The sequence below is a fragment of the Acipenser ruthenus genome, chromosome 45 (genome assembly GCF_902713425.1).
Source record: "Acipenser ruthenus chromosome 45, fAciRut3.2 maternal haplotype, whole genome shotgun sequence".
In the NCBI taxonomy this organism is placed as follows: Eukaryota; Metazoa; Chordata; class Actinopteri; order Acipenseriformes; family Acipenseridae; genus Acipenser; species Acipenser ruthenus.
Genome location: NC_081233.1, coordinates 8,172,959 through 8,190,038, shown reverse-complemented (window position 1 = coordinate 8,190,038; position 17,080 = coordinate 8,172,959). Strand labels below are relative to the sequence as shown.

Sequence of the window (17,080 nt, the reverse complement as noted above, 5' to 3'; positions counted from 1 at the left end):
TTTCAGCGAATCCGACTCCGGTCCTGCTAATGACGAAACGCGTGGGCGCGGTTTCGTTGCGAAACAGAAAGTGGCTGTGTGTCGTTGTTCCTGTGAGGTCGGAAATAACAGTACAACGCAATTACACTACAGTGTTTTGACTCCCCGTCGCTTCTAAAATCCTGGTTTAAATATTCCTTGCTTTGTTTGTGTGTGCGTGTGTTTTTTGTTTGCAAATTTGGAAACTCCCCAGGATTTTTTCTTTTCTTTATCCAGGTAGGATACTGTGTACTGCTGTTCCCGCGGCTTTATCAGTTCATGAAGGTGACAGATCAGTTATTTATGGTTGCAAAAACCAATCATTTAATTGCTTTTTGTTCAGCGCTGATTCACGTGCTGTGTGTTATTATATATATATATATATATATATATATATATATATATATATATATATATATATCTATCTATCTATCTATATATATATATATATATATATATATATATCTATATATATCTATATATATATATATATATATATATATATTACACATAGGGATGAAACTACAGTGCAGCACCTTCGTTTTCTCGTATATCTGGGATAACTTGTTTTTATCGCTTGCTATAAGCGTTACTTAGCATGCTGTTTTGTGTGTGTCAGGTTGTGGGGAGGTATGGAGGTGTCTGTCTGTTGAGACATGAAATTGAAACTCTCACTTAAGTGTGAGCAAGAGGTGTCTGTCCAGGGCTGACTCGTAATGAAACCGCGAAGCAGTGTTCATTTCATCAAAGTGGCGCAACCCATTCATGTAGGCATGTTGGCACTAAAAACACACACGTTTTTAGAAGTGTTTATTACATGTGTTTATTTATTTTATCATAGCTCCATGGCTAAAGGGAGTGGTTCCAATCTGAAAATAGAGACTACATCGTGCAGAAAAAAAAATTAATTCAGTTACCAATGGTGCACTTTCACAGTGGCATTAATCCAACAAATCTGACAATTCTTTTTGTATGCAAAGGCTGAACGATAATGCCTGATGTTTTAAATGTCCACTCACATCTGAACTAGAGACTTTTGAGGTGTTGGGGGTCAGTGTTTGTCTGTCACAGTTACTTCAGCTGTCAGAATAATCCTGTACATAATAATCCTGTAATTCTTCATAATTCCGGACGTTTGCCACCTCACTTGTTCAATGTTGACAGTTAACGCTGAAATTTAAGATTTATCAGATTCTTTTACCATTAACACACTGTCTCGGTCTCAGATGTGTAGTTTTAGCTAACAGCTGCTACTACTCCAGGTTAAAGAAATCTCTGTTTGTAAACTTTGCTTTCCCTCTGGGTCCTCACTTGAGTAATTTGAGATTAAAAATCTCTTTTACAAGCGAGACCCGGCCAAGAGAACTGCAAGTATAACCATCACGTCACCCAGATAAAATATTAAATATTTGCTGTGCTTTTACTATGGGTTAGTTTACTATTGTTTATTTTTACTGTGCTTTACCAGACCTCTCTGTGCTTTACGATGCTTCCCTATGCTTTACCAAACCTCTCTGTGCTTTACAATGCTTCCCTATGCTTTACCAGACCTCTCTGTGCTTTACAATGCTTCCCTGTGCTTTACCAGACCTCTGTGCTTTACAATGCTTCCCTATGCTTTACCAGACCTCTCTGTGCTTTACAATGCTTCCCTGTGCTTTACCAGACCTCTGTGCTTTACAATGCTTCCCTATGCTTTACCAGACCTCTCTGTGCTTTACAATGCTTCCCTATGCTTTACCAGACCTCTCTGTGCTTTACAATGCTTCCCTATGCTTTACCAGACCTCTCTGTGCTTTACAATGCTCCCCTATGCTTTACCATGCTTTCACTGTGCTTTGCTACACTTTGCTGTGCTTTCACTAACTTCACACAGAGGTGCCTTTCCTGAGCCGCAGGGTACACCCAAGGTCGCTGTGTGCCTTTCCTTCAGGGTGTCCTGAGGGAGTGAGATGGCGAGCCACGACAGGGAAGCCGCATTGCTGAGGAGCTGGAAGCCTCGTCTCATTGAGGTGCTGGGCGCTGATCCCGATCTCATCCTGCAGCACGTGGACTCTCGCTGCCTCCTGACCCTGCCGGAGTACCGGAGCCTCAAATCCACCCGCGACCCCTCAGAGAAGACCCGGGACCTGCTGGACCGCATGATTGACAAGGGGGGTCCAGCGACCAGCAGCTTCCTGGAGATCCTCCAACTCCCAGACGTGCTGGAGTCCTTCCCAAAGCTGGAGGAGCTTGGGAGAGAAGGTAGCAATCGCCCCCCCCAAATATTATCCAGTTACTAGCCATGCAGAATGACTGGCGGGGGGGGACTGGGTTTCTGCACCAGTCATGTCACATCAGACTTGGCCGTTAGCGTTGCAGTTCTGCGGTAGAAACCCGGTACAATTCGGGGCTTGCTTTTTGAAATCGTTTGCCTTAGTGTTGAGGAGACGACTTCGGAGACAGCAAGGTGTTTAGCCATTCAGCGTCACTCAGTGCCATTTTAACAGCACTCGTTCTGTGTGTGTTTCTTGTAGCTAAAAGGAGAACGGCAAAGAAAAGAAAAGTTGAAGCAGTGGATACTAGCAAGGACCCCTCTGTGCAAGGTGAGTTTAACATCAGCGTCTATTGAGAAACGGCTCTTATACTGCGCTGTTAATAGAGGAGCAGAAATCTGCTGTGTTTTAAACAGTAAACTCCTTGGGACCTGTACACAGTTAAGTACAGCTATGGCCAAACGTTTTGCATCACCCTCTAGAATTTACTACTATAATTGTGCTTCATAGAGTCGAATGAAACCTACTGAATCATATTACATTAACATACTGAATTACACACCGCTTTGTATATATATATATATTCAAAAGTTCTAGGTGATGCAAAACTTTTAGCCATAGCTGTATATTACAGATAATTATTGTGCAACTACTGCCAAAAAAAAACATAAACTATTTGATAATGTCTTCTAATATATTCTGAACTACTTTCACATATCTGCAATGACATTGTTTTGTCAGACTCTACCATCAGGGATTCTCCTTGCTTCCCTTGCAATCTAATCTTTATTTGGAGACAGCATGCACAGGTTTTACCTCCCTCTGGTGGCAGAAACGGTGCATTGCATCCAGTTGCAATACATTGGAAAGCATGCTTTCCCCGTGACTTTCCTTCTTTATATTTTCCACAGGTTGAATTTCTGAGTTTGTATTCATGTTCTTTATTGGTGCAGTCCTGTCAGGTAATGTTACTGTTTGCGTTTCAGATAAAAGAAATGGACGCTCTTCCGCTGACCGTGTCCAGCAACAGAACTCTGTGAGCAGCTCTGATCCCTGCAGCAAACACAAAGGTCAGCTTTGGTTCCTTTGCATTTAGCTGTTTCTTTTTATAGCTGTTGAGCGCTTTGACAGGTGCTTGCACGAAACAGTCCGGGAGCAAATCTCCAAATTCATCACTTGTATGGCTGTGATTTTACTTTCTAAATGCAAGACACATGCTGAAATACTGCTCCCCCTACAGTTACTCCATGCATTTCAAAGAAATATTCGCCAATATCATATAACTAGGGCTTCTGATTTCTGGTGCTTTAACCCGACTTTTCTACTGTCCTTTAAGAATTCAATTGATACCTGTTAAGCCATTCGTGTATCTCAAACACAACTGAGAAACGTGTTGATAGTAAAATTGATTTCAAGCAGAACGAGATCGCAGCATGTTAAGAAGCAACTAACCTTTATTAAAGCTATAATCAAAAATAAAGTCTTTTATGCCGGACACACTTTATTACAGTCGTTCTGCGTGACTGTATTTGCATTAATAAAGAGGAGTTACTTTATTACAGTCGTTCTGCGTGACTGTATTTGCGTTAATAAAGAGGAGTGACTTTATTACAGTCGTTCTGCGTGACTGTATTTGCATTAATAAAGAGGAGTTACTTTATTACAGTCGTTCTATACAGTCATGCAGAACGACTGTAATAAAGCAACTCCTCTTTATTAATGCAAATACAGTCACGCAGAACGACTGTAATAAAGTAACTCCTCTTTATTAATGCAAATACAGTCACGCAGAACGACTGTAATAAAGTAACTCCTCTTTATTAATGCAAATACAGTCACGCAGAACGACACGCATTTCCCTTGTAACTTAAAGGGATAGTGGATCAGTGGCTGCTCTTCACCTAGCTGTGCTGTTCCCCCTTGCAGGGTGCCAGCTCGTCACTGAGCAGCAGCTGATGCGCCTGTCCGGGATGGTGGGTCGAGAGTGGAAGCAGGTGGGCAGGCAGCTCCTGGGGATCCCGACCCACAAGCTGGAGCACTTTGAGGAGGAGAACCCCCGGAGCCGCACGGAGAGGGTGTTCACCATGCTGCTGTACTGGAGGACCAGGGAAGGGGAGGGAGCGACGGCTTCCAAGCTGCACCAGAGACTGACCGCGGAGGGCTCCCCGATCCACCCCCAGCCCCTCACCTTCCTCCTGGAGCCTTCATAGCCGTGCGGGTCACCCCTTCTACAATTTGCTACAGTTTCCCTGTGGTTGTTTTTGCTCACCTAAGCTTTTACCGTGGTTAACTATTATAAGGGATCTTTTAACCCACAATTACTATTTCAAAGAAATAGTCACTAGTCACCAATATAATATATAGTACTATATAATACATAGCAGGGAGAAGCACCTGGAAATGTGCTCATCTAGAAGAGTCTATATGGTGTAAGAACATGTGCTAGATACCTCTTTTCCACTGTACAGTCTTGAACCCACACCTGGCACTGCTCAGCTCTGAGTCACATTCACATGCATTGTAAGCCCAGTTTTTCATGGTTTTGGTTCTCGTTCGGCTCAATAAATCGCCAGCGAGAAACCACCCGTACCCAGGCTCTCCCCGTCTGGCTGTGCCAGTGGAAAGGGGGTAAGAGATACCGCTGAGAGCAGTGTGGTCTGTATTTGTTCCTAATATAACAGGGTTTGTAAACGACTGGGTTGGAAAGATGCTGTGCAGAAGAATCCAGTGCACCAGCAAGCTCTGAGATATCACAGAAGCAAATAAAGAGGTTCACTTTACTAAACTCGCACATGATTTCCTCCCTGTTTTTGTACTAGGTTTTCATAAACTTAAAAAAAAAAAAAAAGTAAATATTTTTTTGTTTGTTTGCTTTTTACAATTCAAAAAAGTTACGCAACAGTTTAAAACTAAACATAAGAACATAAGGAAAGTTTGGGAAGGTCATTTGGCCCATCAAGGCTCATCCCTTATTAGCGCACCATTCTCCCCTACAGGGGGGAACTAACTTAAAAGCACAAAATCTAGTCTTTGTTTTAGATTAGGCTATTCCATGCAGTTATAACTCTGTGTAAAAAAAAAAAAAAAACTTACTTTTACTCAGCTTCCATTTCTACCCCCTTGTTCTCTCTGTGCTAAACTTGAAGTCGTGTCTTGGGTTAACTGTCTAGACCATTATATTTGATAGACTTTATCTAGTCCCCTCTTTCTTTTTTTCCTAGGCTGAAGAGATTTCATTGTTTTAACCTCGTAGGTCATGCCATTGAGTTCTGGGAGTTCTGGGATCCGCCCAGTTGCCCTTCTCTGTACCAGTAGAACAGCTGCAGATCTTTATAAAGCCTGGCCGGCCTCTTCTCTCTGTATGTTTGCAGTTAAACAGCTGTCCACTGGGTCAATCTTCTTTTTGTATTGCTGGTAATAGAGACTCAAAAGATGCTGACGATCAGACGCCTATGACATGCAACTTGAACTGAAGAGACGCAGTCTTATCAAAAACTAATAAGAAAAAAAAAACTAGATTTGAGTAATTGCAATAGGAACCAGTCATAAAAAGGTAGAAAAAAAACAAACATACAACCAATGGTAAGGTCTGGTAAATAGACCATGTTGTCTGTAGTTTGTTTCAAATTGCAGCGTTTATAGTTGAGGCAGAGCAGTATCTTAGGTAAGCATTGTAAAGAATAGCAAAGTATGGTAAAGCACATTTTAAAAAAACTAACCCTAATAAAAGTTTCCCCTTAAAAAGCACTTAAAATGATTCACTTCAAATGATTCTGATCAAGCCTTCAAACAGCCTGCTCCTGCACATTCAAACCAGTGAGACCCTGGGCAGCAGTGTGGAGTAGTGGTTAGGGCTCTGGGGCTCTGGACTCTTGACCGGAGGGTCGTGGGTTCAATCCCAGGTGGGGGACACTGCTGCTGTACCCTTGAGCAAGGTACTTTACCTAGATTGCTCCAGTAAAAACCCAACTGTATAAATGGGTAATTGTATGTAAAAATAATGTTATATCTTGTAACAATTGTAAGTCGCCCTGGATAAGGGCGTCTGCTAAGAAATAAATAATAATTATAATAATCTGAGGCACGGTTTATCAGAACTGTGCACCTGAACCCAGCAAGGATGCCATCATAATAATCTTTAAAAATGTAATGGTTTTAATAGCGTACACTAGGGAGCGTCTTTTCTAAAATGGAACCATTACTTCCAGTAGCCCTCTGCCCCAAACCAGCAGCCTGCCTGCACCAGCATTCTAACGTCCCAGCAGCATCAGCAGTCATTAAAACCAATCCCGAAATCTGAATCCGCGTCATTTGTGATGGAATGTAGCGTACCCCTCCCCTAAACCTGCTCTTGAACTGGCGTCTCGTGTGATTGGCTGTGGAGTCTCAATCGGGTCGGCTTCATCTTGTGAAACGTGACGAAATCTCGACAGTCTTCTGAAGAACAGCGCATAAAACCCAGCCAGCATCCCGACCAATATTAACCAATAAACGGGCAAAGATGAGTAACTCTACTGCATCAAGGGCTTTCGCGAACCTGAACGGTAATTACGAGCTTAAAGGTATGGAATACATACAGAAACACACACACATGTATATACACATTTCCATTAAAAAAAAAACAGTAATAATACAGAAATAAATAAGTGTGATTTGATATATATTTATTATACAGGACTGACATCATGCAATATATAATATATATGTTATCTTTTTGTAAAACCTTTCGTATGCAAAGACGTTATTTATTTATTTATTTATTTATTTATTTAAATAATTCCGTTATCAGAAAATTATGATTAAATGTGTTTTGTTTTTTTAAAACGATTATCTTTGGATGTTTGGAGTATAAGAAACAACATACCGCTATCGTGGAAGCACTGGATATATTTTAATTTAGTTGGAACTAACTCCGGTCCAAAAGTCCATGCGAAGTAACTTCCTCAGCCCCCGTACAAAAAGCACCCAGCATTTTCAATAGAGAAACTACTTCTGCGAGAAACCGCGGAGAATGCATCGCTTTCTACAGTAAAATCGATTCAAGTTCACTTTTGTAACACCCGGCAAGGTCCAGGAAGTCTTGAATAGGGTAAAAAAAAAAAAAAGTCTTTACTTTTGTTTAGATTTAAGATATATTTAATCTGCGTCTTCTTTGATTGAGAGGTGGTGCGCAAGAGAATAGCAGAATGTCTCCCCCTAGCGACACGATAAAGTATAAAGAATAGCAGAATGTCTCCCCCTAGCGACACGATAAAGTATAAAGTAAATACTATTAACTAAATTATATCAGATTTTATTTTATTCATAATAACTGATTTTGAAAGACAAAAAAAAACATTTTTTTAAACTTCTCCTGGGTAAAAGCTTTGTGAACAGACCGAGTATGGGTCATTTGAAGGAAGGTGGCACCTGTAAAATATAACTTTTGTTTGCTATATATATATATATATATATATATATATATATATATATATATATATATATATATATATATATATATAATGTTTTCTGCTGGTATCGTATTGCTGGACAGCGATTCACACGGTCCTTGTGGAATTCAACCCCTGCTGAAGGGTATCTGCAGTGTCGTGCGGTTTTGTCGACTGGTTGAAGTTAGATAGAGAGTACAGAGGAGCGAGGCTCTGAGCTCGTCACAGTGTGTGTGTGTTACACAGTATCCGTGCCGTTGTGTAGGGCGCTCGTTTCCAATTGGACGAGACGAGGTGGTGGCAAGGACGTTTAACTTATTAGTGAAACTTTAAAACAAAGAACGTGTTGTCTTCAGAACGTTTTCAAAAAGAAACAAAAAAACCACGACCTTAAAAATAAGACTCGAAGTTAGGGAGAAACGTGAATGCGACAGGTCTTAAAGACAGTGCATATGGAATAACTCGCAACTGCATTTTGCAGAAGCAGACGCATTTTTATTATCGAGGCTGTAGAAATGCACGTGTTTTTTTTTTACTGGTTTTCAGCATTCGCTTTAATGATTGAACAATATTGCACTGCTGGGCAAGGTCCGTATTTACAAATGCACATGTTCTTACACAAACTCTGACCGAGTGAGGGCGGGGGCGGCGGGGTTGGTGTGGGGGAGTGTTCTGATAGCTAGACATCACAATCACGAGTTTCAAGAACTGGATAAGAGGTCCGAAAGAAGAGAAAAAGGAGATTGCTTTTTTTTTTAAATGAAAGAATGTTATTTTTCATTTTTATAATTTTGATGTCGTCATACCTTCATCTTACTGTATTTTCTGAAAATGGCCCCTTCTGATCGATTAGCCTCATTCCAATAGGTCAACATGCGTCAAATTACACGGGCAAATCTGAAGAACCGTCATCCTACTGAAACAGAAGTCCCCTTCCTATCTCCTGTTGCAAGCTTAGAGTTAAACTCCTATCGCACGATCTCAACTTGTATTTATTTATTTATTTTACTGGACATTTTGCTATGAATGTAAATGACACATATGCTAATGTAATGCAGTAGTCGAGATATACTGATAAAACCACTGAAATGTCAACAGCAAGCCGATGCCTCCGTGCTTCTCAATCAATAAAGCAATGCTGGAGAAATAAGTATACCCCCCCCTCCCCCCAGGGTCGGCCGGCCGGCAGCAGAAGGCCGTGACGGTGGACGGAGTGACCCTGAACGGGCCGCTGAGTGATAACCGCGATGGGGAGCGCTTCCTGGAGGACGCGTTTCAGATTATCATGAACGAGGCGGTCAAGAAAGGGACAGACGTGACAGAGAAGGTTCGACCCTGTCTGCCTTCTTTCATTCTTTCTTTCTTTCTTTCTTTCTTTCTTTCTTTCTTTCTTTCTGATTCTGAATTCATTTTCATACCCTGTTTAATGTAGTCGTGAAAAAGTAAAACATAATGTATTTACTTGAAACCTTCATACCAACCCTTCGTTTGGAAAACCAGCGCTGTAGAATCCAAATTAACGCTGGTCTTTAAAAACTGCAGTTTCTTGACTGAGCTCTCCTCTCGCGCCCTCTCTAGGTGTGTGACTGGAAGGAGCCCGGGAAGCTGAGGGAGATTATGGACCTGGAGCTGAGAGAGACCGGGGAGAACCACGAGAGACTGCTGCAACGCTGCCACGACGTGGCCAAATACAGCGTCAAAACCAGTAAGAACTTCCAAACCAGTTTAGAACTTCCCAACCAGTTAGAACTTCTCAACCAGTTTAGAACTTCCCAACCAGTAAGAACTTCCAAACCAGTTTAGAACTTCTCAACCAGTTAGAACTTCCCAACCAGTTAGAACTTCCCAACCAGTTAGAACTTCCCAACCAGTTTAGAACTTCCCAACCAGTTAGAACTTCTCAACCAGTTAGAACTTCCCAACCAGTAAGAACTTCCAAACCAGTTTAGAACTTCTCAACCAGTTAGAACTTCCCAACCAGTTTAGAACTTCCCAACCAGTTAGAACTTCCAAACCAGTTTAGAACTTCCCAACCAGTTAGAACTTCTCAACCAGTTTAGAACTTCCCAACCAGTTTAGAACTTCCCAACCAGTCAGCACTTCCAAACCCTTCCCTAATTTCAAAACAGAATCCCAAGAAACAAAGTCGTACTCGGGTCCCAGCGACCCACGCTTTGACCCGGGTTGAGCGAGACAAAATGCTTGACAGCCATTCGTGAGCCCATGCAATAACAAACAGCCATGCCTGCGTGAAGGTTTCACTTCCGCAAGGAACGTTTCTGTTTAGCCATATTTTTGTTGATTGAGACACGCCATGAGCCAGATTGCAGCAGGGATGAAGAAACGTTGGCTCTAATCAACATTTGGGCCGACAGTTCAACCCAGAGAAGCTGGGATGGAAGCGTCTCTAACAAGCTGCTTCTGGGGCATTGATACATGCATTGTGTACTTGCGTCTGTCACCCAGGTCAACCCTGCTTTATCAAAGGCAGTTTGAAATCGGGTACCCGACCCGCATGATACCAGGTCCTGGTAGATCATGCCAGTGTGAAAGGGGCTTTAGAGGTCTTCAGTCACGTTAATGGCGGGTGATCAGGAGCAGGGTAGAGGCGTGAGGTTTGGACGCTAGCCGAAGCGCTTGTCTACCTGCCCTTGTTTCTTGTAGTTTAATCTCAAAGTTCACCTCTTCTCTGTATATTATGACTCTGCTGTGTCAGAGCCTGTGGAGTCTGTTGACTCTCGCTTTTCCTTTTTAGGTCACCCCCGTTTTTTCAACCAGCTCTTTGCCGGGCTGGACCATCACTCCCTCGCAGGAAGATTCCTCACAGAAGCCCTGAACTCAAGCCAGTGAGTTCAGGATTTTCCACAATGTCAAAAAAAAGCCCTTCTGGTTTTACAGTAAGCGTGCCGCTGGCGTGTGCGGGAGCTCTCTGACGGCGTGTCCGTGTTGCAGGTACACGTATGAGGTGGCGCCGGTCTTCGTTCTCATGGAGGAGGTGGTGCTTTCCACGCTCCGCTCCCTGATTGGCTGGGACTCCGGTGACGGGATCTTCTGCCCTGGCGGCTCCATCTCTAACCTGTACGCCATGAACCTGGCGCGGTACCGAGCGTTCCCCGAGGTCAAGCAGAGGGGGCTGTGGGCCGTCCCGCGACTGGCTGTCTTCACATCGAAGGAGGTGGGTACACTGCGCCGCGGCAGGACGGTCTGTGTGATTGTTGTGTGTACCAGCAGCTTGCATCGCCAGCCCAGCGTCGCTGCTGTAATAAACTCTGTCCTCTGTCCTGCAGTGCCACTATTCTGTGGGCAAGTCTGCTTCTGTTCTGGGAGTCGGGCTGCAGAACGTGCATCCAGTCAAAGTGGACGAGAGGTAAAACCTATTCACACAATTAGACTCCTATTGCATAGCAGCTTCACTCATTCCAATTCAAGCTACAAGCTTTAGCCCCAGTGTATCGGTAACAAGCTCAGGTCTTATTAAACATAGTATAACTAGTAATGGATCAAACTGCTATGCAACGGGAGTCTTATTTACATCCCTGTTGTGCTTTGCAGAGTGTTACCCTGCAGGGTGCTAGAGCATACGTTGAAGACCACTATGCAGACCATGTGTCTTAATCCTAATTTTGTCTCTTTTATTTCCAACAGGGGTGTGATGATCCCAGAAGATCTCGATGAGCAAATCGAAAAAGCCAAATCCCAGGTCAGGATATATTTTATATTTGATCGCCTTTTCCAGAATATTTTCCGTTGCGGCAAAATTGACAGCAGGATCCAGGAACGAAAAGTTAAAGATCCTTATACTGTAGGGACTACCCTTATAAAAGCTGACCACACTGTCTAGGGTTGTCATATGACTCCATGTACACCAGGGCGGTTCAGGCTTTTCAACTCGCATCCGCAGTGCATTCTGGGAAGTGTAGTCCTGCTGTGACAGGTACTTGAGCCAGGTAAGAATGCATTGCGAGGTGAGTTGTAAAGCCTGAACCGTGCTTGTGTACATGAGAGTCATATGGGAACCCTAACCCCAGTAAAAGCATGGAACAGCGTAATATAGCACAGAGCAAGCATGGTAAAACACAGGCAAGCATTGAAAACATGGCAAACCATGATCAACTAGTTTTGTGCAAATTTACAGGATAAACCTGTATCCGGGTATAGTGTGTGTTCATTGATGAGGACGGCATGTAGGGTATGTGTGGATCCCTTCATTCTCTGTAAACCCGGGTGCTGCTGCCTGCTCAAGCTCCTCGCGTCTTGATGTTGTTGCGTTTGTATTTCTCCCCGTAGGGTTCGGTTCCGTTTCTGGTCAGCGCCACGTCCGGTACCACGATCCTGGGGGCCTTTGACCCGCTGGACAAGATCGCTGATGTGTGTGAAAAGCACAAGCTGTGGTTCCACGTGGATGTGAGTACAGCAACAGGGCCTGAGGCTGGAGGGAGGCACTCCCTTAGAAAGGCTTCCCACAGCAAAGAGAAGTACAGCTCAGAGAAAGCATGGCGAAGCATAGGGAAGCTCAGAGGAGTGTGGTAAAGCATAAAAGATATACCACGGTAAACGAACCCTCATAAAAGTTTCCTCATAGTAACAGCAAAACGCAGTGTAATAAAGCACAGTGAAAGCTTGGCAGAGCATAGGTAAGCACTTGTAAAGTACAGAGAGGTATGCCAAAGAACACTAGGGCAAATTTATCAAGGTTTTGCATGCGACTCTGGTTTTATAAAAGCAGAACTAGATCATGAAGTTCCGTTTCAGTAGCACACTGTGTATGGTGTGCCAGTCTGTGTTATTTTTAACATAGTCCAACCCTGTCTCGTTTATTGCAGGCTGCCTGGGGTGGAAGTGCCCTGCTGTCGAAAAAACACAAACATCTTCTGAAGGGGATTGACAGGTAACCGCTCTATATGTGTGTAGATAATATATAATAGATAGAGAATTCAAAAACAGCAAACAGCTATATATATAATATATGTGTGCACAATCCTTCAGAACCACTCTGACCTAACATGCATGCAGTGTTCATAAGATTCTTCTCAAGTGACCTTGCCCTTGCAAAGTGTGCAATCAAACATTGACAGACGGCCGGTCTTCAGAGACGAGGAACCTTAGTAACCTGCCTTTTATGGCGCCTCGCTGATTTTCTTGATAAGGAAGACGGGAGGGAGCTAATAAGATGCACGAGAATGGATTTGAAAGTCTTGGTGTTATCCAGTGGGGAGTCCTGCCTGAATCGTTTTGATTGTGTGCTGTTTTCAGGGCTGATTCGGTGGCCTGGAACCCCCACAAGATGCTGATGGCCGGTCTGCAGAGCTCCGCCTTCCTTATGAAAGACAGCAGCGTGAGTTGCACACCCCGCGGGTTCATGAAGCAGGGGCACCAGCAGGGTTAATGCCGAGAGAAAGGGTGGCAGCATCAACCAGCAACTCAAATATCTGGACCCTTTCATGCATATAGGGACGGATAAAAACCTAATTCTATATATGGGGACATACGGAAGACGCAAATCCGTGGTGGCCTCGTACGAGGATGCTATTTTTCCCTATAGACGTGACATAGGTCTGAAATGAACATTTAAACACAGATGTTGTCTTGTTTGTTTCCCCCTGGGCAGGGTTTGCTGAAGCAGTGTCACTCGGCCAACGCCACATACCTGTTCCAGCAAGACAAGTTCTACGACATGAGCTACGACACAGGGGATAAGTCCATCCAGTGCGGCCGCAAGGTGGATTGCCTCAAACTGTGGCTCATGTGGAAGGCCACGGGGACGCTGGGCTTGGAGCAGCGCGTGGACCGGGCCTTCGCATACACCAGGTACCGTGGAACGGTCTTTATGCGTGGGTCAGGGTGCGTCGTAGACGAGATCAGTGGACCCCCCGTGCTTTTTTCCTGATTAGTTTACGCTAGTCTACCCTGGTTTGCCATGTTTATTAATATGCTTTACCATACCTGGTCTTTGCAATGCTTTACCATGCTTTCACTGTGCTTTATTACACTTTGCTGTGATTTTACTAAGGTCAGGTTTGATCAGGGTATTCAGCTGTAGGGCTCAGTGCATGGGCTTCTGTATGAAACCTGCAGAGTTCATTGTGTGTGTCTGTCAGGTACCTTGTGGAGGAGATGAAGAAAAGAGGTGGCTTCCAGCTGGTTGTGGAGGTAAGGGCTGCTCAGTTAACAGACCTGTGATTAGATTTACATTTCAGAGGGGGAAAAGGGATGAAAGAGTTCTTCATACAGTTATAACTCTATAATCGGCAGCCGTAGTTTTGAGACTGTTCTGCCTTCTAACAAGAATAAAAGCACTAGTGGGGTGGTAATAATGGGGCGAATGAGAGCCACGATCATGCCAGCTTATAACTGGTTCTGCTGTGTGAAGCCTTATGATGTTTTGCATCCCCCTATAGAATTAACTAGCCTTGCTTCATAAAGTGGAATGAAACCTGCTGAATAATGTTACGCTACCATATTGAATATATATAGAGTATAATGTTTTCAGTATCGCTGCATAGTCTACCATCTCTCTTTTCTGACGGCTTCTTTCCTCCCTGCAGCCCCAGTTTGTGAACCTGTGCTTCTGGTATGTCCCCCCCAGTCTGAGAGGGGAGGAGGGCAGTGAGGGTTACCAGGAGAAGCTGTCCAAGGTGAGGCCGGCTCTGAAGCAGACATGCCTGCCTCCCCATGCTTTACGGGGGCTTCTTCACAAGGCTGTGGCTGCTCTCCTGACCCAGCCCGGAAATATTCTATAAATAGAGCTGCTATGGAGAGATCCTATTCATACCCTGAGCACTGATTGACAGTGACACCTAGAGCACACAAAGTTAGAACTCCATAGCATGTGGGGGCTTTCATATATAGATCACGTGCTTTAATCACTTGAAACAAAACCTCAAGATGTAAAAAAGCTGGGTTGATGACACACAGAGTTTTATGCATGTATTTCAAAAACAGTTAAACACCTTAAAGAACATATTTTTCAGTGTTGCTACATAGTCTACCGTTGAGATATTCAACCGTCATTTTGCATGCATTAACTTCGGGAATATCGCAAAATTCCTGCAAGCTCACTGCCTGCCTGCCTGCCGCCCCTCTCCCCTCTCCCCTCTCCCCTCCAGGTGGCTCCGACAATCAAAGAGCGGATGGTGAAGAAGGGCAGCATGATGGTGGGCTACCAGCCACACCAAGACAAGGTCAACTTCTTCCGCTTGGTGGTGATCAGCCCTCAGATCACTAGAGCCGACCTCGACTTCTTCCTGGATGAGATTGAGAGCCTGGGGCGAGACTTGTAGCCGACTACACCGACCCTGAAAACGAGATCATGCTAGTACTTTGCCCTCTCCCTTAGATTCTGCCGGGAAGGGTTTTGTTTCGCTTTATTTTTTTCATGCAGGGTTTTAACACAGGACAGCTTTCGTAGGTTTTTTTTTTTTTTTCATCTGGTACATTTTAAAAACCGCTATAAGGACGCTGTAATTCAGTTTTAATCCCAGAGTTTGCACGGCTGCTTGTGCTGATGCTGTGGACCAAACGTTCCCTGCAGATCGGAAAAGCTTTTATCAAGATTGCAAGACCGCTGCCCGGGATCATAAAGACCCTGCAGCTTGTTCTGCGTCTGAAATCTAAAGCACTTTGTTGAGTCGCACTGGGAAGCACTTGCCTAGGCAAGCCAAGCGGTCTGTAGTATTAAGAGTCTATCAAGTGTTTGAATGAATGTTTCACAGCTTTATCTTAGTGCTGTGTTCAGTGGCCAGTTAGGATTGTATTGAAATACTCTAAAATAAATTACTGATTTCTGGCTTCTGACAAAAATAGACCCGTTACATGTTATTGATTTCAGAAGTAATAGACCGGGCTATAATCATGATCTAAAAATAGATATTTCACGCTTTTAACCCTATGTATTAAAGCAGAAATAAAACAGCGTTGACACATTCAAACTTGATCATTTTTCTCTATAGTTATTATACAACACATTTCACAGAAATGGTGACATCCGTGCTCACTGGGAAATAAAAACAAAAATACAGCCTTAGTAATCACCTTTTACTGGCAGCTTGAGAATAATGAAAAAAAAGATTCTTAAAATATGTAAATCCGAAGCAGAATTTTAACAAGTTGATTGGAATTCCAGAACGTGAAGTGAACTTCCAAGTACTTTTTTTTTTTTAACTTTATTGAAACAAATCTGTCTTCAGGTTTGAATGTGAAGTGCCAAGGAACATTGTAAAAACACAATGTCGGGAAACAGAGCCGACCTTTTGTAATGACACGGTTGGCAAATCGACAGGGTAATGGTAGACTTTGTAAGACGATCACAGAAACTTCTTTTAGGAATAGACACTGTGTCGAGGGGATAAAGCCTGTATTGTCGTCTTTGTCACAAGTTCTGAATAGATGGTTTTGTCTGCACTGTGACGTGAGGGTGGAGGAGATTGATCTGCATTGCTACTGGGGCAGAGTTGTACCAATATTACAGTTACAGCGACACAGTCAATTTCATCCCCTAGGGGACGCTGTGGAAGTGCTCTGAGAAATTACCCCAGCGCTCTCCTCACGCACACTGTGCAAAGACCTGATCGCAAGGATTATTTGTTTATTTAGCAGACGCCTTTATCCAAGGCGACTTACAGAGACTAGGGTGTGTGAACTGTGCATCAGCTGCAGAGTCACTTACAATTACGTCTCACCCGAAAGACGGAGCACAAGGAGGTTAAGTGACTTGATCAGGGTCACACAGTGAGTCAGTGGCTGAGGTGGGATTTGAACCGGGGACCTCCTGGTTACAAGCCCTTTTCTTTAACCACTGGACCACACAGCCTTCTCAAGTGGTGTGTATTTAAATGGAAAAAAGACTCCCCATTCCTTAGCGCTTTGATCCATTCCTGGATTTACTATGACTCGAATCAGACACACCTGAGCTTGTTACCTGTACACTGTGGCTAATCAAGCTCACAGTAAAACCTGGAATGGATGGCAGTGCTATGCAACAGGAGTCTTGTTTCCAGCTCTGTGTTTTAGTGTTGTGTGGCTTGTGTCTTGAAATTGCACAGGGTGTTTTTTTGTTTTAACTGCTTCTTAATGAATGTCCTAATGTATTTTTTTGTATTAAATGCAGTTCATTTTTGAGTAAATCTAATAAATAAAATAAAATAAGAAAATATCCTGGCGTAATGGTTTCTGTTCTTAATTTTCTTATAGAAAACGTCAGGTACTGCATTTTACTGTGAAAAAAATGTAATTGCTGTTTATTTAACGCGTGTTTTTTACGCATATTATTAAGTGGTTTAAAAGGGAGAAGATCGTGCACGTCGGTAATTAGTCACACTTGCGTTTTAACCTGTATCTTCAGACTCGCTCAAATGGCCCTTATAATTAAATCCTATATCA

General features: G+C 43.4%; 2 protein-coding genes across 6 annotated transcripts; both read left to right on the top strand.

Moving 5' to 3' along the window:
- LOC117400936 (uncharacterized) lies at nt 1–5,469 on the top strand. 4 transcript variants are annotated; one of them, XM_059013054.1, is made up of 5 exons: nt 1–255; nt 1,917–2,262; nt 2,535–2,603; nt 3,260–3,343; nt 4,200–5,469. In XM_059013054.1, the coding sequence occupies exons 2-5, from the start codon at nt 1,971–1,973 to the stop codon at nt 4,481–4,483; spliced, it is 729 nt and encodes a 242-aa protein (XP_058869037.1). In that variant the 5' UTR covers nt 1–255; nt 1,917–1,970; the 3' UTR covers nt 4,484–5,469. The 4 variants fall into 4 exon arrangements, with proteins under 4 accessions (XP_058869037.1, XP_058869036.1, XP_058869034.1 ...); XM_059013053.1 differs by having other exon boundaries at nt 1,895–2,262; XM_059013051.1 differs by having other exon boundaries at nt 2–255; nt 1,952–2,262; nt 4,200–5,464.
- Nucleotides 5,470–6,588: 1,119 nt separating this feature from the next.
- Nucleotides 6,589–16,851, top strand: LOC117967093 (cysteine sulfinic acid decarboxylase-like). 2 transcript variants are annotated; one of them, XM_059013050.1, is made up of 14 exons: nt 6,589–6,817; nt 8,875–9,029; nt 9,281–9,407; nt 10,458–10,548; nt 10,655–10,877; nt 10,990–11,069; nt 11,348–11,402; nt 11,990–12,106; nt 12,526–12,590; nt 12,956–13,037; nt 13,311–13,510; nt 13,801–13,852; nt 14,248–14,337; nt 14,809–16,851. In XM_059013050.1, exons 1-14 carry the CDS (start codon nt 6,775–6,777, stop codon nt 14,980–14,982), a joined length of 1,554 nt encoding a protein of 517 aa, XP_058869033.1. In that variant the 5' UTR covers nt 6,589–6,774; the 3' UTR covers nt 14,983–16,851. The 2 variants fall into 2 exon arrangements, with proteins under 2 accessions (XP_058869033.1, XP_058869032.1); XM_059013049.1 differs by having other exon boundaries at nt 6,589–6,835.
- The last annotated feature ends 229 nt before the right edge of the window (nt 16,852–17,080 follow it).